This window comes from Staurois parvus, unplaced genomic scaffold (genome assembly GCF_062004578.1).
Source record: "Staurois parvus isolate SC_StPar_1 unplaced genomic scaffold, SC_StPar_1.0 ptg000409l, whole genome shotgun sequence".
Classification (NCBI taxonomy): domain Eukaryota; kingdom Metazoa; phylum Chordata; class Amphibia; order Anura; family Ranidae; genus Staurois; species Staurois parvus.
In genome coordinates, this window is record NW_028318205.1 from 1807537 (window position 1) to 1835079 (window position 27543).

Sequence of the window (27543 nt, forward strand, 5' to 3'; positions counted from 1 at the left end):
CTGTCACTAGGATCATCCTTTCAGGTCTGTACTCACAATGTCTCTAGATATGTGGATGCCTCCCTCCAATATCAGACAGACAATTTCTCAGTGAATCTCCAAGACTGCATCCCCACTTGGAGTGCAATCCCTCACTTAACTTCAGAGATTTTAGCAGAACAGGCCCCCAGCTCTGCCAAAGCTGGGACCTCAATGAACTCAGGTAGACTTTAAAGCTGGACTGCCCAAAGGGGCAGCAGCCTTTTAGGCTTGCAGCTTCTCTTCCCGAACAAGAACAGGGCTGCCTCAGGCTCCAAACCTTTTATGCACTCCCCCAGGCATCTTCTGGGCACCCTCCCCCAGGGATTGGCTGATGCTACATAAATATTCTGGCTGCTCATTTGCCTCTTCCCATTTAGTATATTCTGGAATCTTCCAGAAAATAGGGGGAGGTAATCAAATCTGCAAGCCCAGAACAGCCCAAACCAATCACATGTTGCTCCACTGACTACAGTGGAGCCAAAAAAGGACTAAACTTTCCTAGCTTATCTAGCAACCTATCTAGGAGGGTGCTACACATTTTTTATGGAAAAACTCAGGGAAGCAAGTAGTACCAGGTGTCCAGGGGATCACCACTTCATCTTACTATTGATTGGAAAATTAAGGCCCCCTGCACATGAGTGAAAATATTGTTGCATTGATAGCCATGTAACATTTTTTAACATATCTGAACACAGGTACAGTTGTGACCAAAATTATTCAACCCCCAATGCTGTAAAGGGGTTTAGGGACTATAGTGTACATTTGGAATTGTATTCAGAATCAAATCCTACAAGGACGTTGTAACTACCCAAATGCAACTAAAATGACATCAATTGTTTATGTAATACAGTAGTAAATGGTTCTTATGTGGTTTCTTCATTGCCACAATTATTCAACCCCTTAAAGACTACCACTCTGAAGAACAGAGGTTCATACAGGTGCTTTCCATCAGGTATTGAAAACACCTGTGGATGTCACCGAGCAGCAATCAAGCATAATAAGCACCAATTAGGCAGCTTTAAAATGACTGTGATACTCAGCTCCTTCTAGACATTTACTGGTGTGGTTACAAACATGGTGAAGGCAAGAGAATGGTCCAGGAAGACAAGAGAAGAGGTGATTTCTCTTCACAGGAAGGGCAATGGCTATAAGAAGATTGCAAAGATGTTAAACATACCAAGAGACACCTTAGGAAGCATCATTCGCAAATTCAAGGCAAAGGGCACTGTTGAAACGCTACCTGGTCGTGGCAGAAAGAAGATGCTGACTTCGACTGCTGTGCGCTACCTGAAGCGTAGAGTGGAGAGAAGTCCCCGTGTGACTGCTGAGGAACTGAGAAAAGATTTGTCAGATGTGGGTACAGAAGTTTCAGCCCAGACAATAAGACGCACACTGCGTAATGAAGGCCTCCGTGCCAGAACTCCCAGGCGTACCCCCTTGCTGTCTCCAAAGAATAAGAAGAGTCGACTGCAGTATGCCAAAAGCCATGTGGACAAACCACAAAAGTTGTGGGATAGTGTTCTGTGGACTGATGAAACAAAATTAGAACTGTTTGGGCCCATGGATCAACGCTATGTTTGGAGGAGGAAGAACAAGGCCTATGATGAAAAGAACACCTTGCCTACTGTGAAGCATGGTGGAGGGTCAATCATGCTTTGGGGCTGTTTTGCTTCTGCAGGTACAGGGAAGCTTCAGCGTGTGCAAGGTACCATGAATTCTCTTCAGTACCAGGAGATATTGGATGGAAACGTGATGCAGTCCGTCACACACCTGAGGCTTGGGAGACGTTGGACCTTTCAACAGGACAATGATCCCAAGCATACCTCCAAGTCCACTAGAGCATGGTTGCAGAGGAAAGGCTGGAACATTTTGGAGTGGCCATCGCAGTCACCAGACTTAAATCCGATTGAGAACCTCTGGTGGGACTTAAAGAAAGCAGTTGCAGTGCGCAAGCCTAAGAATGTGACTGAACTGGAGGCCTTTGCCCATGAAGAATGGGCGAAGATACCCGTAGATCGCTGCAAGACACTTGTGTCAAGCTATGCTTCACGTTTAAAAGCTGTTATAACTGTAAAAGGATGCTGTACTAAGTACTAAGATTGAATGTCACTTGGGGGTTGAATAAAACTGATAATGCTGTGAGCACAGAAAAGACATTTGTGGTTATTTCATTATAACTGTTATGTTATATTTGTCTGACCTACAAGTGCCTCTTTAATGTAAATGTAAGCAAGATGACTGAATGATCAAAAGCAATGTCAAACTGGCCAAAACACTCAATTTCAGTGGGGGTTGAATAATTTTGGTCACAACTGTACATTGTTGTCTATTGAGCAGTGCTTAAAGAGTTAGTTTACCAGAAACAGCATCTGTAGCTAAGGGATTCCTGTAGATAAAAACAAATTGTGTAGCTTTGACCAATGTTGAATAATGCCCTTGCTATAGATGTAGGCCATTTACAAACCTTCCAATGCCTGTCTGAAACCTCCCAAAAATGGTATGTCTCCCATCCTGCCTTATTGGACATTTCTAAGGCAATCCCTGACATTATTTGCTTCAGACACCATCACAGGAGTGAGCTCTTTTTTCCTTTTAAGGCTGGTAGTGCCTTAGCAATGTCCTAGGAACAAGGCAGGATGGGGAAGTGCCATCTCCAGGAGTTCTTAAGCCTGACTTCAGAAAGCACATAGATGGCCTACACTTATACCAGGGGCATTACCCAACTTTAAACAAAGCTGCAGTTTGGTTTTACCAACAGGCACCCCTTACTTGAATAGGCAGGTTTTGGTAAAGGTAGACTAACCCTTTAAATATCTGTAATGCAGTGATGTGCTCAGAAAGCATCTGTTTGTTTTCTATCTCCATGTCTCTATTTTATAGCTTTCATAAACCTATACTGTCCTAAATCAGTAGGCTGGCCAATATTACCATAAGATAATACCACAAGAACTTTCCTGGTTAGATGTAGTAAAAACCCTACAGGCTTCAGCTTATTCCCCATTAATCTCAGCCTATACTAAGTTATAGATGTAATTTACAGACCAGTGACTGATAAAACATTATTGTTCTTATTTTTCTGTAGATATCGATGAATGTTTGGATGAAATAAATCCCCCATGCCATTCTTCTGCTACATGCAAAAATATCCTGGGTAGCTATGAATGTTTCTGCACAGATCCATACCAACTCGAAGAAGATAAAAGGACCTGTATAGGTAATACATTGTAACACTTCATTATTTACCTGCTGTGGGATCTGGTGCAGCTCAACTCTCCATTAAACATATGTGCTTAAGTAGCTTTTGCAATCTCTAGTTAATCATAGAAGACCGTGCCAAGAATAAATGTTAAAGAGCTCATAAAAAAATGCCCTCATATTCTGGAATACAGCGTGGTCTCTGATAAACACATCTTTGCCAAGCACAGCCATTCCATATAATTTTAGGTTTGATTTAAGACGCATTTTTATAGAAATTACATTGAGAAAGCCACATCTGCTTTTTAAATGTTTTCCAAAAATGTGCATTGTAATTGTTAAAGCACAGTGCAAAATGTACACTTAACAGACTGTAGAGTTTAAGATAAATATAATATGCATTCATATAAATAATTAGGCTGTCGATAATAAAAATGTATAATGTGACAAACATACAGAATACAATTACAAGCCATGCTAATACCCCAAGCTTTTCAGTGCAGTAGGAGTTCCATGCAATGAAATCCATGCCTAAAGATCTTTATGCGTCATACACACTGTCCGTCATCCTGCACTCAGGGTATGCACTCACCAGACTGTAGGACCTACACAGAGGTCAATACACTCTTGTGTTTTCACCAGGGGGAAAAAAAAGAACTCCTCCTCTCTCCAGCTTTAGATCATCCTCAATCTTCAAAGTGGATGTAAAGGATTGGCATGTTGTACCTTAGTGCAGGCCTTGAAATTTCCACTCGCCTGCTTGCATTTTGCGAGTGGAAATAACAGGTGGGCGAGGGCTAGATCGATCAAACAGCCGATGGATATGGAGCGGGGTGCTGGCACCAGAGGCGGAATAAGCTTTCAGGCATTTAGGCACTCACACACTACCCAAGGGCCCAGAGTCCTTAGGAGGTCTTATCACAGGCTCCTGCAAGAATGGGGAGGGCTGCAGGGTAGATTGTGCAAGCATGCTCCGAGTCCGGTCCGGTGAGAGGAAAGAGAGACTAACAGAGCCCAAGAAGGAAGACACTACACAGACTGGTGAGAACTCAGCATGTAACAGTGGGAGGAAGGAGGAGAACTGTCTGTGACCGGAGTGATGAGAAATGGAGTGTGACAGGCTGAGAGAGCCAGAGGGGAGATGTGTGTGTGTCTGTGTATGTGTGTGTGCGTGTATGTGTCTGTATGTATGTGTGTGTGTATATATGTGTCTGTATGTATGTATGTATGTATGTATGTGTGTGTGTATATGTCTGTGTATGTATGTGTGTGTGTGTGTGTGTGTATGTGATGGTGGTGAGGGCTCTGTATTCACTTTATGTAGTAGGGGGCCCTGTGTGTGTTCTGGGGGGGCGCATTATACCATAATGGAGACCATGTGTTCTAAGAGGGGGGGTTGTGTGCTCATTATAACCTCAAATTATGGGGGGTGGTGCCATAAGTGTGAGTAGCAGAAATACCAATCACTCCCCCCTTTTTTGCCCCCCCTCTTTTTTTCACCACCTTCTCTCTCTCACCCCCCTTTCTTTTTTTTGAAAAGGGGGTAGAGGACATGGCAATTGTGGGGGGGGGGGGGTGAAGGAGGGTATATATTTATTTCTGTAACTGTATTCTACATAAAACATTTAACAGTGTAATTTAATGAGAGAATTTACGAGGGTATGTTTAGGAGAAGGATTAGGGGCGTGGCAGGGTAGCGGATGGGTGGAGCAACTGGTGGTGAGTAACTCCTAAGGCCTGGCTAGTAGCTCAGGACTTGAAATTTTAAGCATGCCTTACTGCATTCCCTAAATTAATGTAAAAAATGGCTCAGTATTTATATGGATCCCCACCCTCCAACTCAATCTAGCACTGTGCCCATCTGTAGCAGCTCTCTCCTCCCTCCCTGCATGCACAGGAAAGATATGCAGCAGTGGGAGGTATTGGCCCCTGCTGCTGTCAATCAAATCCTGTGATCAGAGTGCAGGGGGTGGGGTTGAGTCATGCTGTGCGTGTCTATGGATGCACACAGCAGGGCTTGGGAATGAGCCCACATGTTCGCCCCCATAGGAAATGGCTTCCTATGGTGGTGCACAGAGAAGAGGAGGTGCCAAGAGCTGAGAAGAAGAGGACCCCAGGAGGTTCGGGGCTGCTCTGTGCAATACTCATCAATCCCTTTAGGAAAGGTATCCATTTGCTCTCCACTCCACAGAAGGAAAGATAAATGCTCCAAATAGTGTGACACTATAATAAACTATTTGAATCAAAGTAACTGATTTATTTTATTTGGTTACATTGATTTTGGTAAAGTTTATTATGGTATCACACTATTTTGAGCTTTTATTTTTACTCCTGTGAATGGAAAACAAGTGGATACCATTAAAGAATGGAGATAATCCAAAGGTGAAGAGAAGATGAGTTCTTTTTCCCTCTGGTGGAAAGACAAATGTGTGTTGACCTGTGTATGTGAGGTGCTACATTAATGGGTGGTTGACATTGTACTACATATTATACAGATAAAGATCTTTATGCATGGACTTCATTGTACGGATCACCTGCACTCAAGGCTTAAAGGCTATAGCTACTAGCAATAATTAACCTTTGCCCCCCCAGAACACAATAGCGCTGACATTCCACAGTCAGTGTTGATGGAGGAATCGAGCGATTTTCTTTCCTTCAACCTATGGTTTAAGGAAAGGAAATTGAATCATCCATGGGCTTCAACTTATTTTTGGACTACTGTGATTTCTGTTTGTGTCCCTGTAGGAAATTTTCTCTAACTTCCTGTCTTGTCAGCAGGACAGTGAACCACTAATGCTGTTCAGAAAAAAATGTGACTATGCCAAGTCAAACCCTCAACTCCTTAAAAGAGATGTGTGGGTTTAACCAAGAACTGAACGATCAAAGAGTGCTCTGTTCTTGGGTCCACTCAGAGCACAGTGCGGTGATTGTCAGTCAATGGCTCTCTGCTCTTCCCCTCCAGTCCTCACTGGAGCGCTGGAATGAGGGGGGGGGGGCTGGGGGAATCTGGCTAAGGCTGTCAGCAGGCTGAGCAAACTGCCGGCCTGTAGAAGTTGGACTGGCTCTGTGACGCCATCCAACAGCGGATTTTAACCAACTGTCAGCTGAATCTGGGTCACAGGAGTGCAGAGCTCTCCTATGACCCATAAGAGAAGTATGGCCAAAAGAGCTTTGGCCACACTTCTTCTTTATCCATATGTAATATAGTCCTACGTAGTATACTGTAGCCAGATTCCTGAGTATTCCACACAAACTGGATGGGTGTATGTGAGTTCTCTTTTGTATTGTTTTAAATATGTAGTGGAAGTAAGACTTTAAATGACAGAGTAGGTGTAAGTGCCATGGGACAGTCTCCTGTATGTACATGCATTATACTAGTTCACAAGACAGACCAACAATAGGGAGGAGCAAAGTCATTTCAACTCTTTTTTTCTTTATTTAGAGGGTGTGTTTTTTTATGTGTGCATTTAGGGTAGTTTGGCTTAATTAAAGTACCTGATCACTATTTGTATACTGTTGCGTTATTTTTTTGTTTTACAATCTGTATTTTTCTTTTTTCAAGAAAAAGTTGGCTGTTTTTTGGCTCAAAAAAATCCAAGGTAGTTGAAAGTAGCATTTGTAACCCTTGGGAGCCATTTAAAGCCCATTGCACCCTTAAAGTGGAATTCCAGGCTATAACTATCTACTCCTAAATCTGTCCCCCCCCACTTCTAACACTTATTCTAACTACCCTGAAGAAGGAAGATGCTTATACTTACCTGTTCTCAGAGATCGGTCCAGTCTCACGATATCTTAAGTGTCCGGCATCAGGGGAGAGAAGAGATCACCAGCAACGGCTGAAATGCCTGGGCAGTGACATCATCCATTGTCAGCTGTCCCTCCTCTAAACTGAAGCCACCCCTGGCAGCTAATCACGTGACTAGAGAGGAGCACCCTGAGAATAGGTGTTAGAAGGGGTGTGGGAGCAGATTTAAAATTGTATGGTTATAGGCTGGAATTTCACTTGCAAAACCATATTAATTTTGCCTTCCCTTATGACTCCAATGCATTTCCCCAAAATTTTGCCAACCATTTGGTAAAATGAAAATTTTCTGTTTCATTTATCCCTAATTAAGTATAAAAACTCAGTCAGGTGCTTTTTTGTACTAGCTATCATCATAGTTATGAACACATAAAATGCTTTCTTCTTGGGTTTTTCAAAACTAATTCAACTTTCCGACCAGTGGCTGAATGAACTAATTTAATGAAACCTATTAATTTAATTTGGTGCCTTAGCCATACTGTCACTCTAACCCTAAGCAATTCAATAGGAAATGATTTCCAAATTGAATAAACTGTATGCTGCAGTTAACCCCAGAAGAACTAGAAATGGAATGTTAGAAGATAGAATAATTAAATGTATTATCTTCACCACATTTTTTTTTAACTACTGATCGATAGAACAGATAGCCTTTGGGCCAACTAGAAATGGAATGACAAAAATCAAAGTTTTGTTACATCAATGAGATGAGAAGCTTAGTATATCAATGAGGTAGAATTTGGCGCTCATAAGAGCAGATAAAAATCTCCAGTGTAATCAAGTTCCTAATTTAATCTTGTTACCAACCATGGTATGTATTCAAGGATAATGGCTTTAAAAATGAAATGGCTGTGCACATTATCAGTTTTTATTCATAGTAAGACAGTTTTCAACGGTGTGTCAGTATCACTAAGGCGGTATAAGAGATTTCACTTCAAACACATTACTATAAACATAATGGAGGTCATTTTTAATAACTGCAGAAAGATGACTACATGCCCATTGATTCGAAGCATCTTGATATTCCCTAAATGTATCCACCACTACTGTTATATCCAGCACAGCTACAAAAGCCAAGTGTCCTCTCACCTTGAGTCTATTCATTCTCCTTTTAGATTATAAGGATTCTCATTCCTAGTGTTCCATGTATTTGTGTATCTTCTAATGTTAGTATTTTATACCGAGTATCAGGGGTGGACTGACAACTCATGGGGCCCCCGGGCAATAGGGGATCATGGGGCCCCTGTGTCCTTGCCCAAACTCAAAAAAGCCTATGAAAAAGATACCAGGGGCATCTCATGGGGCCCCCTACTGACCCCGGGCCCTCGGTCAGTGCCCGAGTTTCCAAATGGTCAGTCTGCCCCTGCCGAGTATATACTCATTCTCGACAGTGCTTGTGCATGAAAATAAAAGCAGCCGATCAGATAAAAGGGCACCCACAATTTTCTCTTCCTCGCTTTAAGAAACATGTTAGGAAGTGAAGGTGTCATCCAAAGAGAGCATCACATAGAATATAACAGAACTAGCCCTAGTGTCTTCAAGTTAATGGTCACCACAAATGTACACTGCCCTATTTGTTTCTCACTCCCTTCCTGCCAAGGCCATTTTTCATATTTCAGCACTGTCACATTTTAATACCCCCAATTTCCTACCATGAAAAAACTAATAGTATGTTAAAGGCACCACACCATACATATAAAAAAGTAAACATTTTATTATACAAATCATTAAAAATTGCAATGTCAAACGTTTAAATATTGTTAAAAACAAGGGCAGTTATATGTTGTGCCAGAAATTGACAATCACATCCCACAATGGTCTTGGGGAAGATCTTATATAGACACATCTGACACATTTTGCAGGACAAGCCCACTTCCTCAGGGAGACCTAGCATATATTTTTCTAAAGTTATAAAAAAGTCAACATGAGTAGCAAAAAAACAAAAAACACACATTTTATACTTTTGATGTTTCCACATGTATGTATTACAAAGAAACCCACACGGCTTGCAATCAGCTTGCAATCTTTAAACCACATTTAAAGAGTCCTAAACATCATATGGATTAAGAGACTTGAACCATTCAAAAAGTTGAAGATTGAATATCATAGAATAAAAAAGGAGTATGTATGTACCCTATGAAGTAATAATAATAAAAACAAATGAAATACTACAAACATCCCTCAACTATTGCGTAGAATTGCCAAGGAAAAAAGGGGGGCTTTTTCCCTTTTTTTCTCCTTTTGGCAGTTGAGAACACTGATTCTAGCTACACTGGTCTGGCAGCACTGTAACTGGTATTGTTGTGATCAGAGACACTGAGACTGGCTGCATTATTAGGGCTCATTCACACGTGAGTTTGGGGGTGGTAAAACCTTGTGGAGGTTTTACCACTCCTCAACTGCTACCTCCTTTAGCTGCAGAGGTTTCCACCAGGGGTGTACACATGACATGGCTATGCCTGTCAACTGCACTCTGAAGAGCAATACAAACATGGGTGGCTCTTCAGAGAGCATCACACATATAAACAAGTCCTTATGGTGACACCCTGATTGGTGTAGCTGTGTCTCTGAACACTGGGACTGGTATGTCGGTTATTAGGGACACTGTGAGTGGTGTGGCAGCGATCAGGGACACTGGGACTGCTGTGACAGTAATCTGGGACATTGTTACTGGTGTATCAGTAATTAGGGACGCTGTGATTAGTGGGGGAGTGATTATGGACACTGGAACTAGGGTAGTAGTAATAAGAAACACTGTGACTGGTGTGGCAGTGATCAGGGACACTGGGATTGCTGTGGCAGTAATCTGGAACATTGTTACTGGTGTATCAGTAATTAGGGACGCTGTGATTGGTGGGGGAGTGATTATGGACACTGGAACTAGGGTAGTAGTAATAAGAAACACTGTGACTGGTGTGGCAGTGATCAGGGACACTGGGACTGCTGTGGCAGTAATCTGGGACATTGTGACTGGTGTGGCAGTAATTAGGGGTGCTGTGACTGGTGGGGGAGCGATTATGGACACTGGGACTAGGGTAGTGGTAATAAGGGACACTATGACTAGTGTGGCAGTGATCAGGGACACTGGGACTGCTGTGGCAGTAATCTTGGACACTATGACTGGTGTGGCAGTGATCAGGGACACTGGGACTGCTGTGGCAGTAATCTTGGACACTATGACTGGTGTGGCAGTGATCAGGGACACTGGGACTGCTGTGGCAGTAATCTTGGACACTATGACTGGTGTGGCAGTGATCAGGGACAATGGGACTGCTGTGGCAGTAATCTTGGACACTATGATTGGTGTGGCAGTGATTAGGGACACTGTGACTGGCAGCACTGGTCTGGCGACATTGTACTGCTGACAGTGCTGACTTGTGACAGTGAAGAAAGAGGCAGAATGCTGGTTGGCCTCATCTCCCCACCCCACTACCCATACAAAAGGGTGTCATCTTTTATCAAGAGGAGGAGAAAACTATATATATGGGGCTACATCACATATCCAGCTCATGGCCCTGGAATGAACCCATCAAGGGAAGAGACGTTTAAGCTGCCTTACCCAGTAGATATGATATACTTGTATTCATCCATGGTTTTGTAGTGCAGCCAGCATGCCCAAGTTTTAGAGAAAACTGAAATTTGGCCCTGGTCTATGAGTATAACTTTTCTATCTCCTCAAGTCTGTTTAAACGATCAAGGCACTTCTGGAATCTAGGTGGGGAGTTGTTCAGCCAGTGCAAAGTGATGCAGAGCCTTGCAGCATTAATGTGTAATAGTAGAGATCTACTATACTGGCAGAATGTTCAGTATAATGTAATAGATATTGAGCAGGTGAAAAAGTAATGGCACAACCAGTGACCCTAGACTGGTGACATAGACTTTATCTCGATGGGTAACTGTAGACAAAAATGTCTTTGGCCAAGACACTAATGAGCAGTTACATAAAATTGTGCTTCAGCTGGTGGTTGTGCCTAAAAATGTGTACTAGTTGTTGATAAGTTATTGTTTTTTCATAATGAAAGCTGCAGACACAGGTATAATACCAACTGATTATTTCATTGTGATTATGAATATGTTTTGAATCGTTTTCCTCTTCCAAATCTATTACCAGAAAAAAAAGGATATGTTTTGAATCCCTGGTTCATGGATTAAATGCCTCTTTCACTTTGAAACAAGTGACTATTAAAATAATTGTACTGAAAACTTTGACTAAATAAATGTCACCATTGATTTTCATTAGTACTTAGCTTTTGGGAGAGAACAAAAACAAAAGAGGTAACTATATAACTTATTTTGCATGACAAAATATTTCTCCGGTGCAGTTATGCCTGAAATGAAAATGCTTTGGGACCCCGCAAGATGATCTTTTTTCTGAGCTATTATGAGAGAAAAACTGGCACTGTTCGATAGTCTCTACATTGCTTCCTAAAAACAAGCAGTCGTTTGTACCTTTTCATTAGTGTAATGCTAAATGTTTCCTAGATTTAATTGCCTACCATAGATATTGTCAGTGGTGGTGTATAATATGTTATTACAAAAAACTCCACTAAGCACATTTTGCATCTAAACTGGTTATATAATTTGTTTTAGAAAAAAAGTCAACTTTTCCTAAAGGAAAAATACTTTTTAAAGTAGATTTTGCACAAAATGCAATGTCTGTTTGTCTTGTAGATCCGCTGCCCCATGTACAAAAGCACAATTAAATATATTTAAAAAAAAACAAAAACACAACTTTAAAACAAAAGTAAAAGTTACTTGGCATACAACCCAGCTTTCAGCCACATGCCATTGGCAAGGGTGACATCTCTGGGCCTTTTTCCAGGATCCTGGGAACACTGAGAAGCCTAAGTCTCGTAAGCACTGTGTAGGAACATCTTCTAAGAACTTCACTTTCCCAGAATCCCAGGAGAAGGCCCAGTGATATCACTTTCTTCTAGGTGAGTTTGCTGGAAACCAGGGTACAAGCAGGAAGACTGGGAACATTAGTTCTGTGGGTAAACACATTCAAGTTTCCCTTTCATAGTAGAGGAAGACTTCTGTAGGCTAAAGAAAATGGACCACACAAAGTGTGCCTGAAGTGGTGGAGTGGTCCACACTTCACACATTGGGGTGCAGCTGCCAGCAACATGCAGAGCGGAAGCAGTGTGCCAGGTGCTGGCACAATTTCTATGTTACAGCACCCAGCATTAAAGGAACCAGAACGGACAGGCAGAGTGATCTCCACAAACAGTAGAAATATAGTCCAAGCCAGCAGGTAGAAAGATAACAGCGCAAAAGAGTTTTAAGAAAAGAGCAGGTAAATTGTTAGCAGCAATTTATAAATTATGCTAGTAGACTGAGAACATGTAACAAATATGAAGACGTTATCCCAATCTGGCTGCAAAAAGTGGAAATATAATTGAAGTGATTCTATAGGTTAATTTTATTTTTTTGTAAGGTAACAAACATATTATACTTACCTGCTGTGTGCAGTGGTTTTGCACAGATCAGCCTGGATCCTCCTCTTCTCAGGTCCCCCGCAGGATTTCCTGGCTCCTCCTGCCTGGTGGGTGCCCCCACAGCAAGCAGCTTGCTATGGGGGCACCTCCAGCCCCGTGTGTCCATTCACACACGGAGCCGCAGCTTGGCCCCGCTCCTTCGCTCTCCTCATTGGCTGACTGGCTGCGATTTACAGTAGCGGGAGCCAATGGCTCGTTTGTTGTACCAGCCAATGAGAAGGCAGAGACCCGTGACAGCCGAGGCTGTCATTCACATTGCTGGATCCTGATGAGGCTCAGGTATGTATTGAGGGGGCTGCGGAGACTGCTGCACATAGAAGGTTTTTTACCTTCATGCATAGAATGCATGAAGGTAAAAAACCTTGAGCCTTCACAACCACTTTAACCTCTTCATGCCGTTGCCTCCCGGCCCTTTAAGGGGTTTAAGACGCTGGGAGGCGTGGCAGGGTTTTATGGTCATATGACTGCTGTGATTAGCTGTCCCGGCGGTCACATTATCGGAAATGTTCCTGATCACAAGGGGAGATCGGGACCTTTCCGTGAGACACCGACATATGCAGGGTGCGCGCTCTCAGCACATATGTGTTTTCAAATGGTACACAAATATGTGGCCGCACGGCGTCAAGGCCCAGCCACCGAGAGGCTGCATATTTGTGTACGGTATGCATCAAGGGGTTAAGGTCACTGCAAAAGACAAAGGGCACTCTTTAATCCTGGAGGAAAGGCGGTTTAACCTCCACATATGAAAAAGCTTCTTCATAATAAGATAAATGAAAATGTTGATGAGACTCCCTCAGGAGCTATTTCTAGTCAGTTAATTGTTTTAAAAAAAAGCTTCACAGAATATAACTGGCTATTAAAAGGGAGGTATGGCCAAAGTTTTTTTGGTCATACTTCTCTTCCTGATCACTTATTTATGCTCTCTTGTGACTCAGAATCAGCTGACGGCAGTTAAGAGCCCCCTGGATGCCTGACCGGCAGCTGGCTCAGCCTATTAGCATGCTGCAAAGAGCCTGAGCCTGCTGGTCCTGCCTCCTCTCCAGCCTGGCACTCCAAAGAGCACTGGAAGGGTAGAGCAGAGAGACGATGCCAGTCACCACTCTCTGCTCAATGAAGACCAAGAACTGAATGATCAGAGGTCATGTGATCGCTTGGCTCTTGGCCTTAGAACCAGCGAGGGACAGCAGCAGCAGACCGTTTCATCTACAGTTGTAAGTATCTGTGTAGGTATATTCCCTGCGTTGTTTACTTGCTCTACCTTGTAATGATGAGCTGAAATGTTGTGGCTGCAGTGTGTAGTGTCATGACTGATTGATTTCCCTGCCCATGTATATCTTCAGCTAGTTGGTCCATATGCACCAAAGGGACAAGAAAACTCCTGTTCCGGGTCACAGAGCATCCAGTGCAAGCCTTGCCATCCCCTCTATGTTGCATCACAAATCTGAGAGCAAAAATGAGATGAAACACTATCATCATCAAACTGCGAGTGTCTATGAATGCTCTGCTTGTGTCAGCTGGATCAAATTACTGGTTAGCTCTCACAGGCACCAGTGCTAGACTGAGAGACCCAGGGATTGTGGGATATGTAGTTTCTTTCACAGGAAGTGTCAGGTCTCACACTAGAAATCATGCATTAACCCATGCAGTGCCATGCCACATGCTTCATGTTTCAACACAAACTGAATAAACTGAAACAAGACACATATGAAGATTTACCCTATTGTGCTGTACCTATGGCTGTGCGTACAAGGCAATAAATTACACCATGAAACTACATGATCAATGCAGGTTAAAAAAAAAAAAAAAAAAAACACAAGGTGAACGTAGGAATGTTTAGCGTGGTTTTAACATTAACAAGTAATAACACTGGAGAGTATTGATCCAGGAAATAACTGATTGCCTTAGGGCAGTGTTTCTCAACCTTTTTCCAGTAGGGGCACCCTTGAAGAGTCCTGAGGCACCCCTGTCCAAGGTTTGGTTCATGTTACTCTGTGTCGTGGAATGCACGCAAAATCTCGCTCATTCCTGACACACAGACATATACTCTGCTCTTTAGGGGTACCCCCATAGATTGGCAAACGTGGGGTGTTTTTGGTGTGGTGCAATTTTAAAACACATGCAGCAGCAGGGGGTATACACATGCTGTTAACGCAGCTGGAAGTATGCCACCAGGTGAACTAGATTGAACTACAGCCACCCCATAACTGTGTGTGCATTGCACGCGGTTGTGGTGTGGGGATCCTGTTTTTTATGGGGTTAAAACAGGTGGTGAGGAAGCAACATATTGCCTTTTTACCACCTGTTAAATGCCTCTGCAAAGTGATCTGACACAGATTGCTTTTCAGAGGAGCAGCAGTCCTTGCTGCTATTACGAAGAAGTCCTACAAAAGCAGTTCTGAAGGACAGGAATAGGGGGTCAAGATTAAAAGTAGCATACATACGCACACACACATATAATAACAAACACACACAAACACATAGAAAACACACACACGGACACAAGTACACACACATGTACACACACACACACGTATACAGCCCTATAAAAAGTTACAGTACCTTAACTTCCATCACACAGCTGGGTACTGCACTCTAGGAGGAGGCAGAGACCACAGAAAACACTCCCCTTCCCTTTGCTTTCACTTTGCTCAGCAGTTTGACGGTTCCCAGTGCCGACATACAGTGTGGATGAGGATCGAGAGCTCAGGCTCAACTGACAGCTGTTCTCTCAATGACACCCCTGAAGACCTCTGGGAGCACCCTGGTTGAGAAAGGCTGCCTTAGGGGAACAGGAAGGAATTTTTTCCCTTTTTATAAAGGTTTTTATGTATTCCTCTGGATCAATCCTGGGTATAGGATTCTGTATTTGGTGGTTGTCATTTTATTTACCTATTCCTTTTTTGTTTGGCTGAACTTGAAGGGTTTTTTTTCAACCTAACTATTGTAGCTCTGTTGTTAAACACTCTGGATGTTTCTCTCTCCAGGCAACTAAAATACCGTGTACCTATGTGCAGGGGCGGACTGACAACTTATGGGGCCCCCGGGCAATTGGGGATCATGGGGCCCCTGTGTCCTTGCCCACACTCAAAACACACCCAAAAAAGCCTATAAAAAAGGTACCAGGGGCATTTTTTGGGGCCCCCTACTGACCCTGGGCCCTCGGGCAGTGCCCGAGTGCTCGAATGGTCAGTCCGCCCCTGCCTATGTGGTAACTGAAGGCTAAGCCTCTGCATGGTGGGAGAATGGGACCATAATATAGCCTCTGTCTTGCCGTGCCTCAAGTCAGTCAGACCTTTTGTAAGACAACTAATTGAGACTTGCCTTGCATAATACTCATATTTGCTGTATCTCTTGCAGTAACGACAGTTCAGTCCTCAAATGTCTTTGGCGCTTTATGAATCCTGTATAATAATCATATAGCAATATTATCAGCCATTCCCTGAATGGAGCTTAGGCTTCTCCTGCATACAACAGACAGAAGTAAAATCTATTACAACAAAAGTTCCTGTGTTTTCTCTGTATTGGCTAATGATTGCAACACTAGACTGGTGGAAATTCAGATTACTCCATTGACCAAAGTCATTTAGCTAATGGATAAACGGGTAAAGTGCAGACCAATGGAGACACATACTGTATGTTGCTCTAGTTTCCCTAGTGAAATCCTTGCTAGCAGCCTGATCACAGTAGGCCTAGAGGGCTATGGCCCGAAGGCGTGGGCTACAGCCCAGCAGCTTAGACCCATGTGAAAACTAGGGCTACGCTCAGTGTTTGACCCAAACTTAAGTTTGGACCAAACACTGGCTGTTCTCATGTTCATTTAGGGTGTTCAGCATGGAAAAATTCACATTCCCATAGGGAAGCGGTATCTGGGTGCACCCTTTTTGTTAAAGCAGTAGTTAACTCTTGCAAGAATTAAAAGTGAGCCCCTGGGTAGCTTAAGTCATAAAGTGCTAGTACTCACCACATACTAGCACATTATGGCAGACTTACCTTAAAACAAAGCCCTCCAGCAGCACACTGTTGTGAGATGGGGAAACAGCTCTCATTGTTTGAACACTGTGTGGAAGTAAATTAATGTTTTGACTGACATTCTGCGGTTTAGCCACAAGATGTCACTGTTTTTCTAACACAGCCTCAGACTGCATAGATATTTCTATATTCATGAAGAGGTGGAGTTTTGCACACAGAGTTGGAGAGAACAGGAAGGAGAGAGAGAAGCCATGTTTTGGTGCATGGTGAATAAGGGGCTGTGTGAGCTGAGAATCTGATGACATCCAGGTGTGAAAGCATCCCTCAGTAACCAGAGATTGCTGCCAGGAATGCTGATGAGATTGCTGCCAGGAAGGCTGATGAGAGCAGAGGAACTAAGCAACATATACGGCAAAACTGCATGCTTGTTGGAGAGACATTTGTTCTGTTCAGAGTCACCAGCGGATTCAAAGCAGACCCGGGTCGGTAAGATCGTGCACACACCTCATTTCAGTGTTGGTGCCTTGAGACTGAGTCCAGGCCTATAGTTAGTTAGTTAGGGTCTCTGTTTGTGTCAGGCCACAAGTGTTGTTACTGATTATTGGAAGGACTCCACAACTTAAAGTGACATTTCACATTGGAGAGCTGATAAAATCCTACAAACTCAAGCCAGACTGGCGTTTTGCTCAGAAGGAATACTCAGGCACGTGCTACAGGACCAGTTATGGGAGGGGGAATACTGTAGATTGTGTAGATTGTAAGCTCTTGTGCTGCACCACAGGGTAGCCCATACCGTACACCCATACACTGATTCCTGCTCTTTTAGGGTAATAACAGGTAAGGTTTGGCAGCTTATTTGTGCCCGCCAGTAGGTAAATTACTTCACTTTCTACCTTCAACCATCAGGAGGCGCCGTGCTGTGCAGCAGAAGGGTCTCAGCCTTTGGGCTGGATGTATGTAAATGTATTGTATGTTTCCAGCATTTGTGGTTGTGCTTATTTGCCACATCTAAGTAAAATTCTGTTGTGGCAAAAGCTGGTGTCGGGCTTGCTTTCCTCGTTCATAGCTTCACTGTATCCTGGGGAGCCCACCCCGGTACATGGCTTACACTGTCACAGATTTCAGTGTTTCCATTTTTACCCGGTCTTCCTTCTGGAATGGCCGGACCTTGATGACTACTTCCGTGCATGCACACAGGTGTGATGGCTGCAGCACAGTGCTTTGAATTGATAGCATACTCAGTGTACTGTCAATTCAGAGCACAGTGCGCATGCATCGGCGACGTCACCGCAAGTTTAGGAGGTATTCACTGTACCTACAGGTAAGCCTTATTACAGGCTTACCTGTAGGTAAAAGTTATAATGCAGACTTTACTGATGCTTTAAAGTGGGCTTCCAGATTCCAATAAGCACTCCCACTGGAGACCCCCACAACTACTGGGCCAGGCTTATCTTCATCAACATGGGAGCAAAGTGCTTGGACAGGGAGGTTCCCCCTGGAAAGGTACCCCCCGTATATTGAGGACATGTTGCCTGGTATGGTTCAGGAGTGGAGGCCACGTGCTTACCCCGCTGCCCTTTCCAGCCAGCCAGGCTGCATGTTTGGATTAAGTGTTTAGCATGGATTTTGGAGGGGATCTCATGCATTTGTGTTTTTGCATGTTGCTTCCCCTTAAAAATCATACTATACTGGAAGGGTCCGGAATGGATTTCCCTGGGACCCCATGCTTTTTTTTGTCCTTCTTTTACATGGTATACCCACTTCAATGTCATACCACACTCAAGGGGTTCATATTCATTTTTTTTTTTTGGAGGGGGGGGGGATTCAGTGCTTTTTGTTTTCTTGCTGTTGGATGTGTTACAGCAAAATATACATTTACAAGTAAAAAAAATTATACATCATTCAGTCACATAACATCTTCGAGTTGCAAATAGACCTGGTGCTAGAAGACCTCTCTCTGCTATGACCACAGATCTGATCAAGGAACATGTAAATATATTCTGTACTATACTGTCACTAATTGCAAGTCCCGCTGTTTAAAGTCTGAATGGGGAAATATCTTATCAACATATCTTATTAGTACTGGCCTAGGCAGAAAAATGTCTCCTGATCCACCCCCAGCAAAGTCCCTTTCTGGAGGAAAGTAAGATTTTTTTTTTTTACTTTTTTCTGCTAAGACTTTTTTTTTTTCTTTTACTGTGATTTTTTTACTTGGTGGGTATATACAAAATAAGTGGTCCTTGCAATTTAAAGTGGTAATAAACTCAAAACCAAAAATGTATCATATTGCCGCTTCCCTCACATGTGGGGGCTACTTAATTTTTTTTACTTTATTTTCACCTATTGATTCGGCCAGTAAGTCAGTTTTGTTTCAACTTTCTTTAATAGACCAAGCTGTCCAGCAAAAGTGCCAATTAGAGGGTTGAGACAAGAAATTTACTGCTAAAAAAAATGAATGCAGCAATCACATCTTAAGGATTCATAAGCTGCAATTAATTAAATTTTTGTTTTTGGGTTTATTACTGCTTTAAAGCGAAGTCCACTTTCAGAAATCTAAGAGCTGTTTACATGTCATAACTTATCATGAGTTTACAAAAAGTGGAGGACCCTGCCCCCACACCCACATGACAACATTATGCAACTGAGTAGCCAATAGCCAACCACCAATCCCACTGCATGAGAGAGGGGAGTGAATCGCATACTACCCCATACGTGGAACTACTGTTTTGTATTTTCATTTCTGGCAGCAGCAGGGGTTTTAATACATCTGCATTGTAAATCTTTCACAAAGTTATTTTAAAATATGAATAGATATAAGAGTACCCAATATGTTTTCAATACACTATAACATAGCCATGCACTTAGAGCTTGCAAGTTTGTGATTCCACCTAACGGATCTCTATCAAACAAACTGTAAATGGCATCCAATTGTCAATGCATCTAAAATGCATCTATGATGTGTTTGACAGATGTACTATGGGGAATTATGTGCTGGGAGTCAAATTGTGTTTTCTCATTTCAAGCAAACATAAACAGCAAAGAAAACGCAATTCTTTAAATCTATCAGAAAAAGAAGTTGACTAGACACTGCAGAATCCAAAATATTAAATGTCAGATCCCACTATGGGTTAAAAAAAAGTGAACATCGGGAGCAGCCTTGGGTTGCATTTAATGACTAACACTTATGTTAAAATAACTTCTTTTTGTTTTAATTAGAATGGAATTGCTCTTTGAAGTGTTAATTAAAGACAATGTATTCTCAGATTCTAGACGCCTACCTCGTGCTGCCATAGTATCAATCATTGTAGGTGCCATTCTGATGGCTTCTTGGGCTGCAATGTGCTGGATTTTAGTTTGCAGAGGGTAAGTTGTGGTTACATATGTACAGCTGCGCTTTCCACTTATTGTGCATTTGTTTACTGTCAATCAGTAGGATAACAAGTCTCTTGTACAATCTCACCTGCAGATGATTGACAATGTAATGTCACAAGCCTGCCAGTATCGCTATGCCCCAGTGAGTGTATGTATGCCTTTACCTCTGTATCAGTACATCTCTACCTCCGTGCATGGGGCTCCATCTGTCAGTTCTCTCCTCTCCAGATAACATCGTCAATCTTTCTCTGTGTTCTTGCCAGGGAAGCCCCATATTCATTTATTTGAACCTGCCAGCCTAAACATGTATGTGCACTGAAAGAAAAAAGAACCAGATAGAACTATTTTAAAACGTGTTCCAGAATATATATGATTTCAGCTAATTTATTTAAATAAATGATTTTAGTGGTGATATATCCTTAATAACATTGGGAAAACAACCTATCCTATGTAAAAAAAAATAATAAAATGTATTGAGAACATCTTTATAATAACCTGTTCATTATATTCCTTTTTAAAAGTTATCAAGCAGAGATAACCAAATGGCTAAATATCCTTCTAAACTTGTCCGATTTAATTGGCAAAGTGATATATTCTATTCAACCAATCAGTCTCTCATTTGTATGCTTTTTCCATGTCACGGAATGCAAATGTAAACCCTATCAATTAACTTCCCTTTAAAAAAAAAGTGAGCTTATAACTTCATGTGTAGCTATGACTAGTAAGCCAGTAAGTGTCAAAAAAAAGAGTTAGCACCCTTTGTGCATTGGATCCCTTTTGTTCCTAATGGGTTTTCAATAAAAAAGATTTTAGAATTATTGAATACCCGGGTGCCAAACCTTCTTTATTGGATTTATGTGCTCTGCCTGTGCTTTACTCTTATAAAGTAGCTATGTCCCCAGCTACTTATGTAGACTACAGAGCACCCCTCATGTTATAGACATGAGAAAAAGAGGCTATTCTGTAGTTCTAAAACACTTCCTATCCTAGGGGGACAGCACTGCCCCCCCCCCCCTATAATCACAATATGGTGAGTGAACAAGCCATATCCCATTTATTTCAATGGTTTCTGTTCACATCTGAACATCCTGTCGCAGAACGCCTGTCGCTTAAAAAAGTACATGAGCTAAGACAAAAAGTGTGCTACTGGCAAGATCACCATTAGAAAATAAAGGAAGAAAGCCTGTAATAAAAAGTAAACAAATGTAACCACCACATCTAGGGACTTATAAGCTACAAAATAGCACATTTTTATGTTTAATATAGTAAATTAGGTTATAGGTTGAGGAAGCATTCTTTTGAAGCTATGCTACGTATTTTCTCTGCATTTATAGGCTTTAACTTTGTAGTGTGGCCATTCCATACCTTTTGTTTGTAGACAATTACTAGAAAATTGCATATGTCTATACATACAAAAAACTTAACTACTGCGTTTTTGTGAAAAAGTAAAAAGTTAAAAATATTAAGACCAGCAACAATACTATGAGATTTAGACCATAGTTCAAGAATAACACAACTAAATCAACTAAATCTGTTGCACTAGTACATTAGCTTGTGCCAAAGTTTTGAATCAAAAACACCAAAAATTGTATATATGTCAATGAGCAATCACTGGGTAAACATAAGTGAAAAAGAAAATCAAAAGAGTCTCAACAGATGTGAATGCAAATGAGAGTCCATCATAAATGAAGGTCTCTTTAAACCAAATCAATCTCTGTGAGTGAAGGACATTAAGTGCTCCAGCACCAATAGTATCAAGGGGACACAGAGGTGATCCCACCACCAAGGAAAATGATGTGCTTACCAAACAATTTTGACCCTCTAAACAGAGAAGTCAAAAATAGCCTTTATATATCCTTGACTCCACCAAGCCTGCTTCCACATCAAGCCCCGTGAATGGACCATCCAGAAAAGAAATGGACAGTGGAAATGAACAGTGGATTATTCCATTTAATTTCTTCCCTTTCATGAATGTGCAAAGGAAAGAAATATGCTCACCATGGTGTAAACCTTAATTAAAATTGCTTTAATGAAATGTATTGATCTTACATGTACACATAAAGAAATGGCATCAAATAAAATCCAGCCAGCGTACAGGATAAAAAAGTTCTGTCACTTTCTAGTGCACGGTGATGTCAGCGCTTTGTAACAGGTGACATCTTCCGGGGCCTGAAGAGCATTCATGGAGTCCGTGATATAAACAGGCTCTTTTTAACTGCTCTGTTTAGAGGGTCAAAATTATTTGGTAAGCGCATAATTATCCACCTCTGTGTCCCCTTGGAACGATTGGTGCTGGAGCTCTTAATGTCCTTCACTCACGGAGATTGATTTGGTTTAAAAGGACCTTTCATTTATGGTGGACTCACATTTGAATTCACATCTATTGGGACTCAATGTTCATTGATATCTATACAATTTTAGGTGTTTTGATTCAAAACTTTGGCACAAGTTAATGTACTGGTGCAACAGATTTAGTTGATTTAGTTGTGTTATTCTTGAACTATGGTGTAAATCTCATAGTATTGTTGCTGGTTTTAATAATTTTCTCTTTTTACTTTTGCACAAAACTAAGTAGTTACGTTTTTGGTATGTATAGACATATGCATTTTTCTAGTAATTGTCTACAAACAAAAAGGTATGGAATGGCCACACTACAAAGGTAAAGCCTATAAATGCAGAGAAAATACAGAGCATAGCTTCAAAAGAATGCTTCATCAACCTATAACCTAATTTACTATATTAAACTGTATCTAAACATAAAAATGTTAATGTACTGGTGCAACAGATTTATTTGTGATATGTTACATACCTGCCTAAAAAATAGCGCTGCCATTTTTTAGTGATGCCCTGGGAAGAGTTACAGACAGTTTATGAGGATGAGGGCATTACACTCGTATATTGGCTGTTCTTTCATTGTAAGGAAAGTAGGTAATTGTGTGTATCAATAGGCAAATGTACCTTGCTTTCCGGTTCATTCCACTTGCATATGAGGGCAATTTGTAAGGTCGGTTTTAAACAAAATGGGCTCCTGGGCCCTGATACTATACCAGTGGCAAAATGCTTTTGTATAAGAAAACACCTGCCCAAGTAGGTTGTAATATTTCTACAACAATATGATCAGTACAGGTTAGTATAAGGTGGGGAAAAACACATGCCTACAGGTACTTGGATGTCCCTAGGATTTCCAATGCAATATGTGCAGAACTAGGATATCCCTCAGCAACCCGGAGGGAGAATAATATATTGTCAGGTGGCTTCAAGAACATACAGTTCAAGGCAGATGCTGGGTGCAGAAGTGAACAGGACTGGAGACTGGTGGGTAATCAAGCTAGAAGAGTTCGGAGCAGAAAGTAATGTAGCCAGTTTTCTAGCCAAGGATAAGGGTGGGAGGCAATCAGAAGAGCAAACCAGAGGCTGACAAAAACAAATAAATCAAGGCATACGTACAGGAGCCATGTAGCAAAACGCTATCAGAAGCCCAGAACCCTGGGCTCTTGATGGTCAAATATAACACCACAGCACCACAGCCAATCAGGAGACAGAGTGGTACAATTCATCCTCTTCCTAGCAGCAAGGGAGCTCCACTGATGGCTAATGGCAGCAGAGGAGACACTGACGTCATCAAGTAAGGAAGGGAGAGAGACAGGCTGCAGAGAGGCAGGCTGTAAAGAAGCAGGAAGGGGTGCAGCAGAGATGGGCAGTGTAGGAACATTTCTCACCTACCTAACACAAGCTCCTAAAAGGCAGTGTGGGAAAAATTTAGTGCCTGAGTAACTGCCCTTCATCTTAAAGAAAACCTGCCATGCAGGTTGTAACTAGAAATCATAATCAAGAGAAAACACAAATGGCAATGTTCAGTATAGAAAAAATGTTCCAGTGTCGGTGGTCAGTAGGAAAGAAAAACCTTCCCCACCTTGGTGATCAGTAGGAGTTAAAATTCCCTGGCATTAATGATTAAAGAAAAAGTGCCCTGGTGTCAGTGTTCATTACAAGACAAAAATGCTATGGTGTCAATGGTCAATAGGTGGAAAGTACTCTCATCAGTGGTCAGTAGAGGAAAATATTCCCTGGCATATATGGCCAATAAGAGGATAAAATGCCCAAGCATAATTTATCAATGAGAGGAAAAATTTCCAACATGTCAGTGGACAGTAGAAGGATTAATATCCCCAGGTTGGTGGGAGGAAGGGTGATGCAGTGACAACAGTCAGTAGGGGGAAGAAATGCCCTGACATTCGTATCAGAGGGAGGAAAATTTTGGGGGCTGCGAGGCTCTACAAGGGAACTTGGCAGGAAAGGGGGTACTTTAAATGACTCTTTGAGGACCTCAGAGCTCCACAATAGACTTGAGGGCACTTTGGGGAAATAAGTGTACTATATGGGGCTCTGCAGGGGGCTGGAACTCTACAACAGGCTAAAGGGCACTGCTGGAGGCTCTGAGACTCTGTGAGTCAAGGAAGCTCAGGAGCAGGCTTGTTTAAAGCTGCTCTCAGTATGGGTATACACGTGAAGTGAAAGTGAAAACTTCCCCTCTCTCTCTGTTCATATGATAGATCAGAAAGACCAAGAGAGAAAGAATGTGATTTTTTTCCCTAATGGGCACCTTTTATAACGAGAGGTCTGTTGCTGCTCTGCATCATGGGAGGCATTGATCTGCAATGCCTCCTTGTATTGCCCAGTGGAGCAGTGGTCAGTGCTGAAATGTCAGCATTCCAGCATCAAGCGCCTGCTGTGTCCTGGATGCTAGAACACTTGGCAATATTCCTTCAGCCTATCCCCCGATCTTATGGGCCTCAACTGGGCCATTCTCCTGGCCTGGATCTCTTAGCCATTGCCATTGGCTGGTATGGCCGTAGTTCTGCTAATGCTGTCGCAAGAGCAAGAAGTAGATCTTGCTGACATCACCTTTGAAAATTATGGTTGCTTGTGAAGCTTCAGTAACTTCAGTTGAAATACAGATAAGAGCTTTACCTGACTTTTTTGATCTGCATAACTGTTCTGGGTCAGTGATTTCCAAAACATTGACCCTGCTGGCTTGGTGTAAGAGCCTGGAAACTTTTTTTTTTTTTAAAGCAAAACTTTTTGACATTATTTATTTAATATATTTGGCGTTTTTTTTTCATAGAGAACTTCTCTTCAAACCATCTTCAAAGACAATCAGCAGTGAGGAATCGTCCTTACAAATGAATTGTTCCAAATGTCACAAAATATCTTTGTCCTTTCCATCACCTCCAATAGAACAAATCCATAAGGTAAGTTTGGATGTATAATATGTGTTCATAACATTTTGTGAGCAAAAAAAGATGGTAAAAATGTGCTTTTGCATGCTAGCACTGGTAAATGCTTCCTATGATTGTACTTTTATGGAGAATATTTATAAGAATGTGATTGTGCATACCCATGGCTGGATTCAATCTCATTCAGCAGCATGTGCGCCACTATTCACAGGATTTATATAGTACCAAGCACAGGAGGCAGATTACTTGCATATGTGCAGAAAATACAACAAAGAGCAGTGCTTTACAATATAAAAGGGAGACAGTACAATTACAAGAAGATTAGGAGGACCCTGCTCATGAGGGCTTGCAATCTAATTGGGAGAAGAAAATAATGCAAAAGCTGATGAAAGAATTAAAAGTTCAGTTTTTAGGTGGGAGCAGGATAGGTGGACAGATTAGGAGACAATTGGACTGATTATGGTAGTAAGTTCCAGTACGATGCATTTCACAGCAGCAAAGGTTTAAAACTAATTGAGGTGGAGCAAGTGTAACATTCACTATATTGGCTCAATACGTTGTGCCTTTAACTAAAACATTCACTTAGCCTTGATCTACTAAGACATACACAGACTTCAGCATCCTATATAAATCGTGAGCACGGTAGTGCTTGCTTCTTTTTGTGCATAAACCTTCAAGAGAATCTTTGCCTGTTTGAGCTAACATTTATGTTTCTTTTCCATATTTTTCAGGAAACAAACAATGGTCACCATATTTTACTACATGTGTGATATTGAAATAGTTTATGTATACAGAAGAAGAATGTACTGCTTTGAGTAAAACTCAGTTCTCAGTGACAATATACAGAAACGTTTATGACAAAGAGCAGCTGTTAATTTGAACTGGTCCTCCTTCCCTTTAATGCCCCTTTATAAGAAGCTCACACTCACCTTTCTTTTTTTCTTCCTTTCTGGTCTATTCAGCGGCTGGGAACTGTCTACACTCCACATAGTCAGAACTTGCACAGGGCTGAGCACTCTTTGCCTGTCATCATGTGACAGTTGTTGGCCAATTTACAAGCTCCAGTGCTCTCATATGAGAGAAAAAGGTGCTCCCTATATGTGGAAGTACCGAGCATCTTCTTCACTCCTGGCAGCTGAAATATTTGATGAGGTAACCATCTAAATATTAGTAGCTGCTGCAGAGGAGGGGGACATCAAATAAAATCTGCTGTTTTGCCTTGTATTAGCAAAAAGACCTCAATGTTTAAAAATGTATTCTGATAACTGCATGATAACTCTAATATTACCTGTACCTGTAACAATATCATTTTCTTAGTTGTCTTTTTTTTATTTTCACCATTTCATTATTTTTTTCATTTACAGTACATACAGAACAAGCTGTCCAGCAAAAGTGGCTATGACAAGGGTTGGGACAAACTATACCTCTTTCAGGAATGGTTATAATAGTTACCTTTTACTCATAGAGTTTAAATCTACTTTGGAGCTGTGTGTTGTTTTCCTGTGTTTGAAAGCATGTCAAATGGAGATTGTTTTACTTCAATGGTGTAGTGTGGATGTCAGTTTGTACAATCCCTGCCACTTCTGGACAGCTTGGTTACCATGAAAAGTTAAAAAGAAAAGGACAATTAAAAGGCACTTAACAAAAGAATGGAAATGATTAACTGAATGCTATCATTACATGTGTTAACCCTATAAAGATATTAAAATACATTTTTTATGAAGGTGGTCTTCATAAAAAGTAGTTAAATGGAAACAAATAATTCAGCAATAAAAATGACTCTTGCTAATTTTTTTTTTTTTGTTATATTGCTTTTTGGAAATTCTCTTTAGCAAAATAATACCTCCTTATGGGTTTCAAACAATAGCTACAAAGTCATCCTGCTGACATAGTTTGTCTAATTAGCAAACTACATTGATCTTTGGGAACAGCACATCAGCTTCATGTTCCATACCTACAGTATATGATGCAGACAATGAATTATAGAACAGAAAGTGCCTGAACAGATTGTATTCATACTACAAATGTAAATCTTCTGGGGGGAAAAGGTAATGCTTAAATGCCCTGTTCTGAATTTAAAGTGATTCTAAAGGTTGAATAAAAAAAAAAGTAAGTTATACTTACCTGCAAAGGTTTTGCACAGAGCAGCCCTGATTCTCTTTTTGGGTCCCCTGTCAGTGATCCTGGTACCTCTCCCATGCCAAGTGCCCCCCAAAAGCAAGCCTCTTGCTTTGGGGGCACTCGAGCAGACATTGCTCATTCACACACAGAGTTTGCCCTGCCCCCCACTCTCTCCTCATTGACTCACTAGCTGTGTTTGACAGCAGAAGTAGCCAATGGCTCCCTCTGCTATGTTAGCCAATGAGAAGAGAGAGACCCAGCAGAGACCTGGCTCTCATGCACATTGATGGATAAAAATGGGGCTAAGGTAAGTATAGTGGGACTGCACCCA

The 27543-nt window shown here is 41.7% G+C and overlaps 1 protein-coding gene across 1 annotated transcript in view; it reads left to right on the forward strand.

Annotated features, from left to right (window-relative positions):
- TPO (thyroid peroxidase) overlaps positions 1-26880 on the forward strand; it is a 225803-nt gene extending 198923 nt beyond the window's left edge. The window contains exons 11-14 of the mRNA XM_089686702.1: positions 3104-3235; positions 19746-19845; positions 24980-25106; positions 25823-26880. Coding sequence (XP_089542828.1) covers positions 3104-3235; positions 19746-19845; positions 24980-25106; positions 25823-25861 — 398 coding nt within the window. The 3' untranslated portion in view covers positions 25862-26880. The remainder of the gene's footprint in view (positions 1-3103; positions 3236-19745; positions 19846-24979; positions 25107-25822) is intronic.
- The last annotated feature ends 663 nt before the right edge of the window (positions 26881-27543 follow it).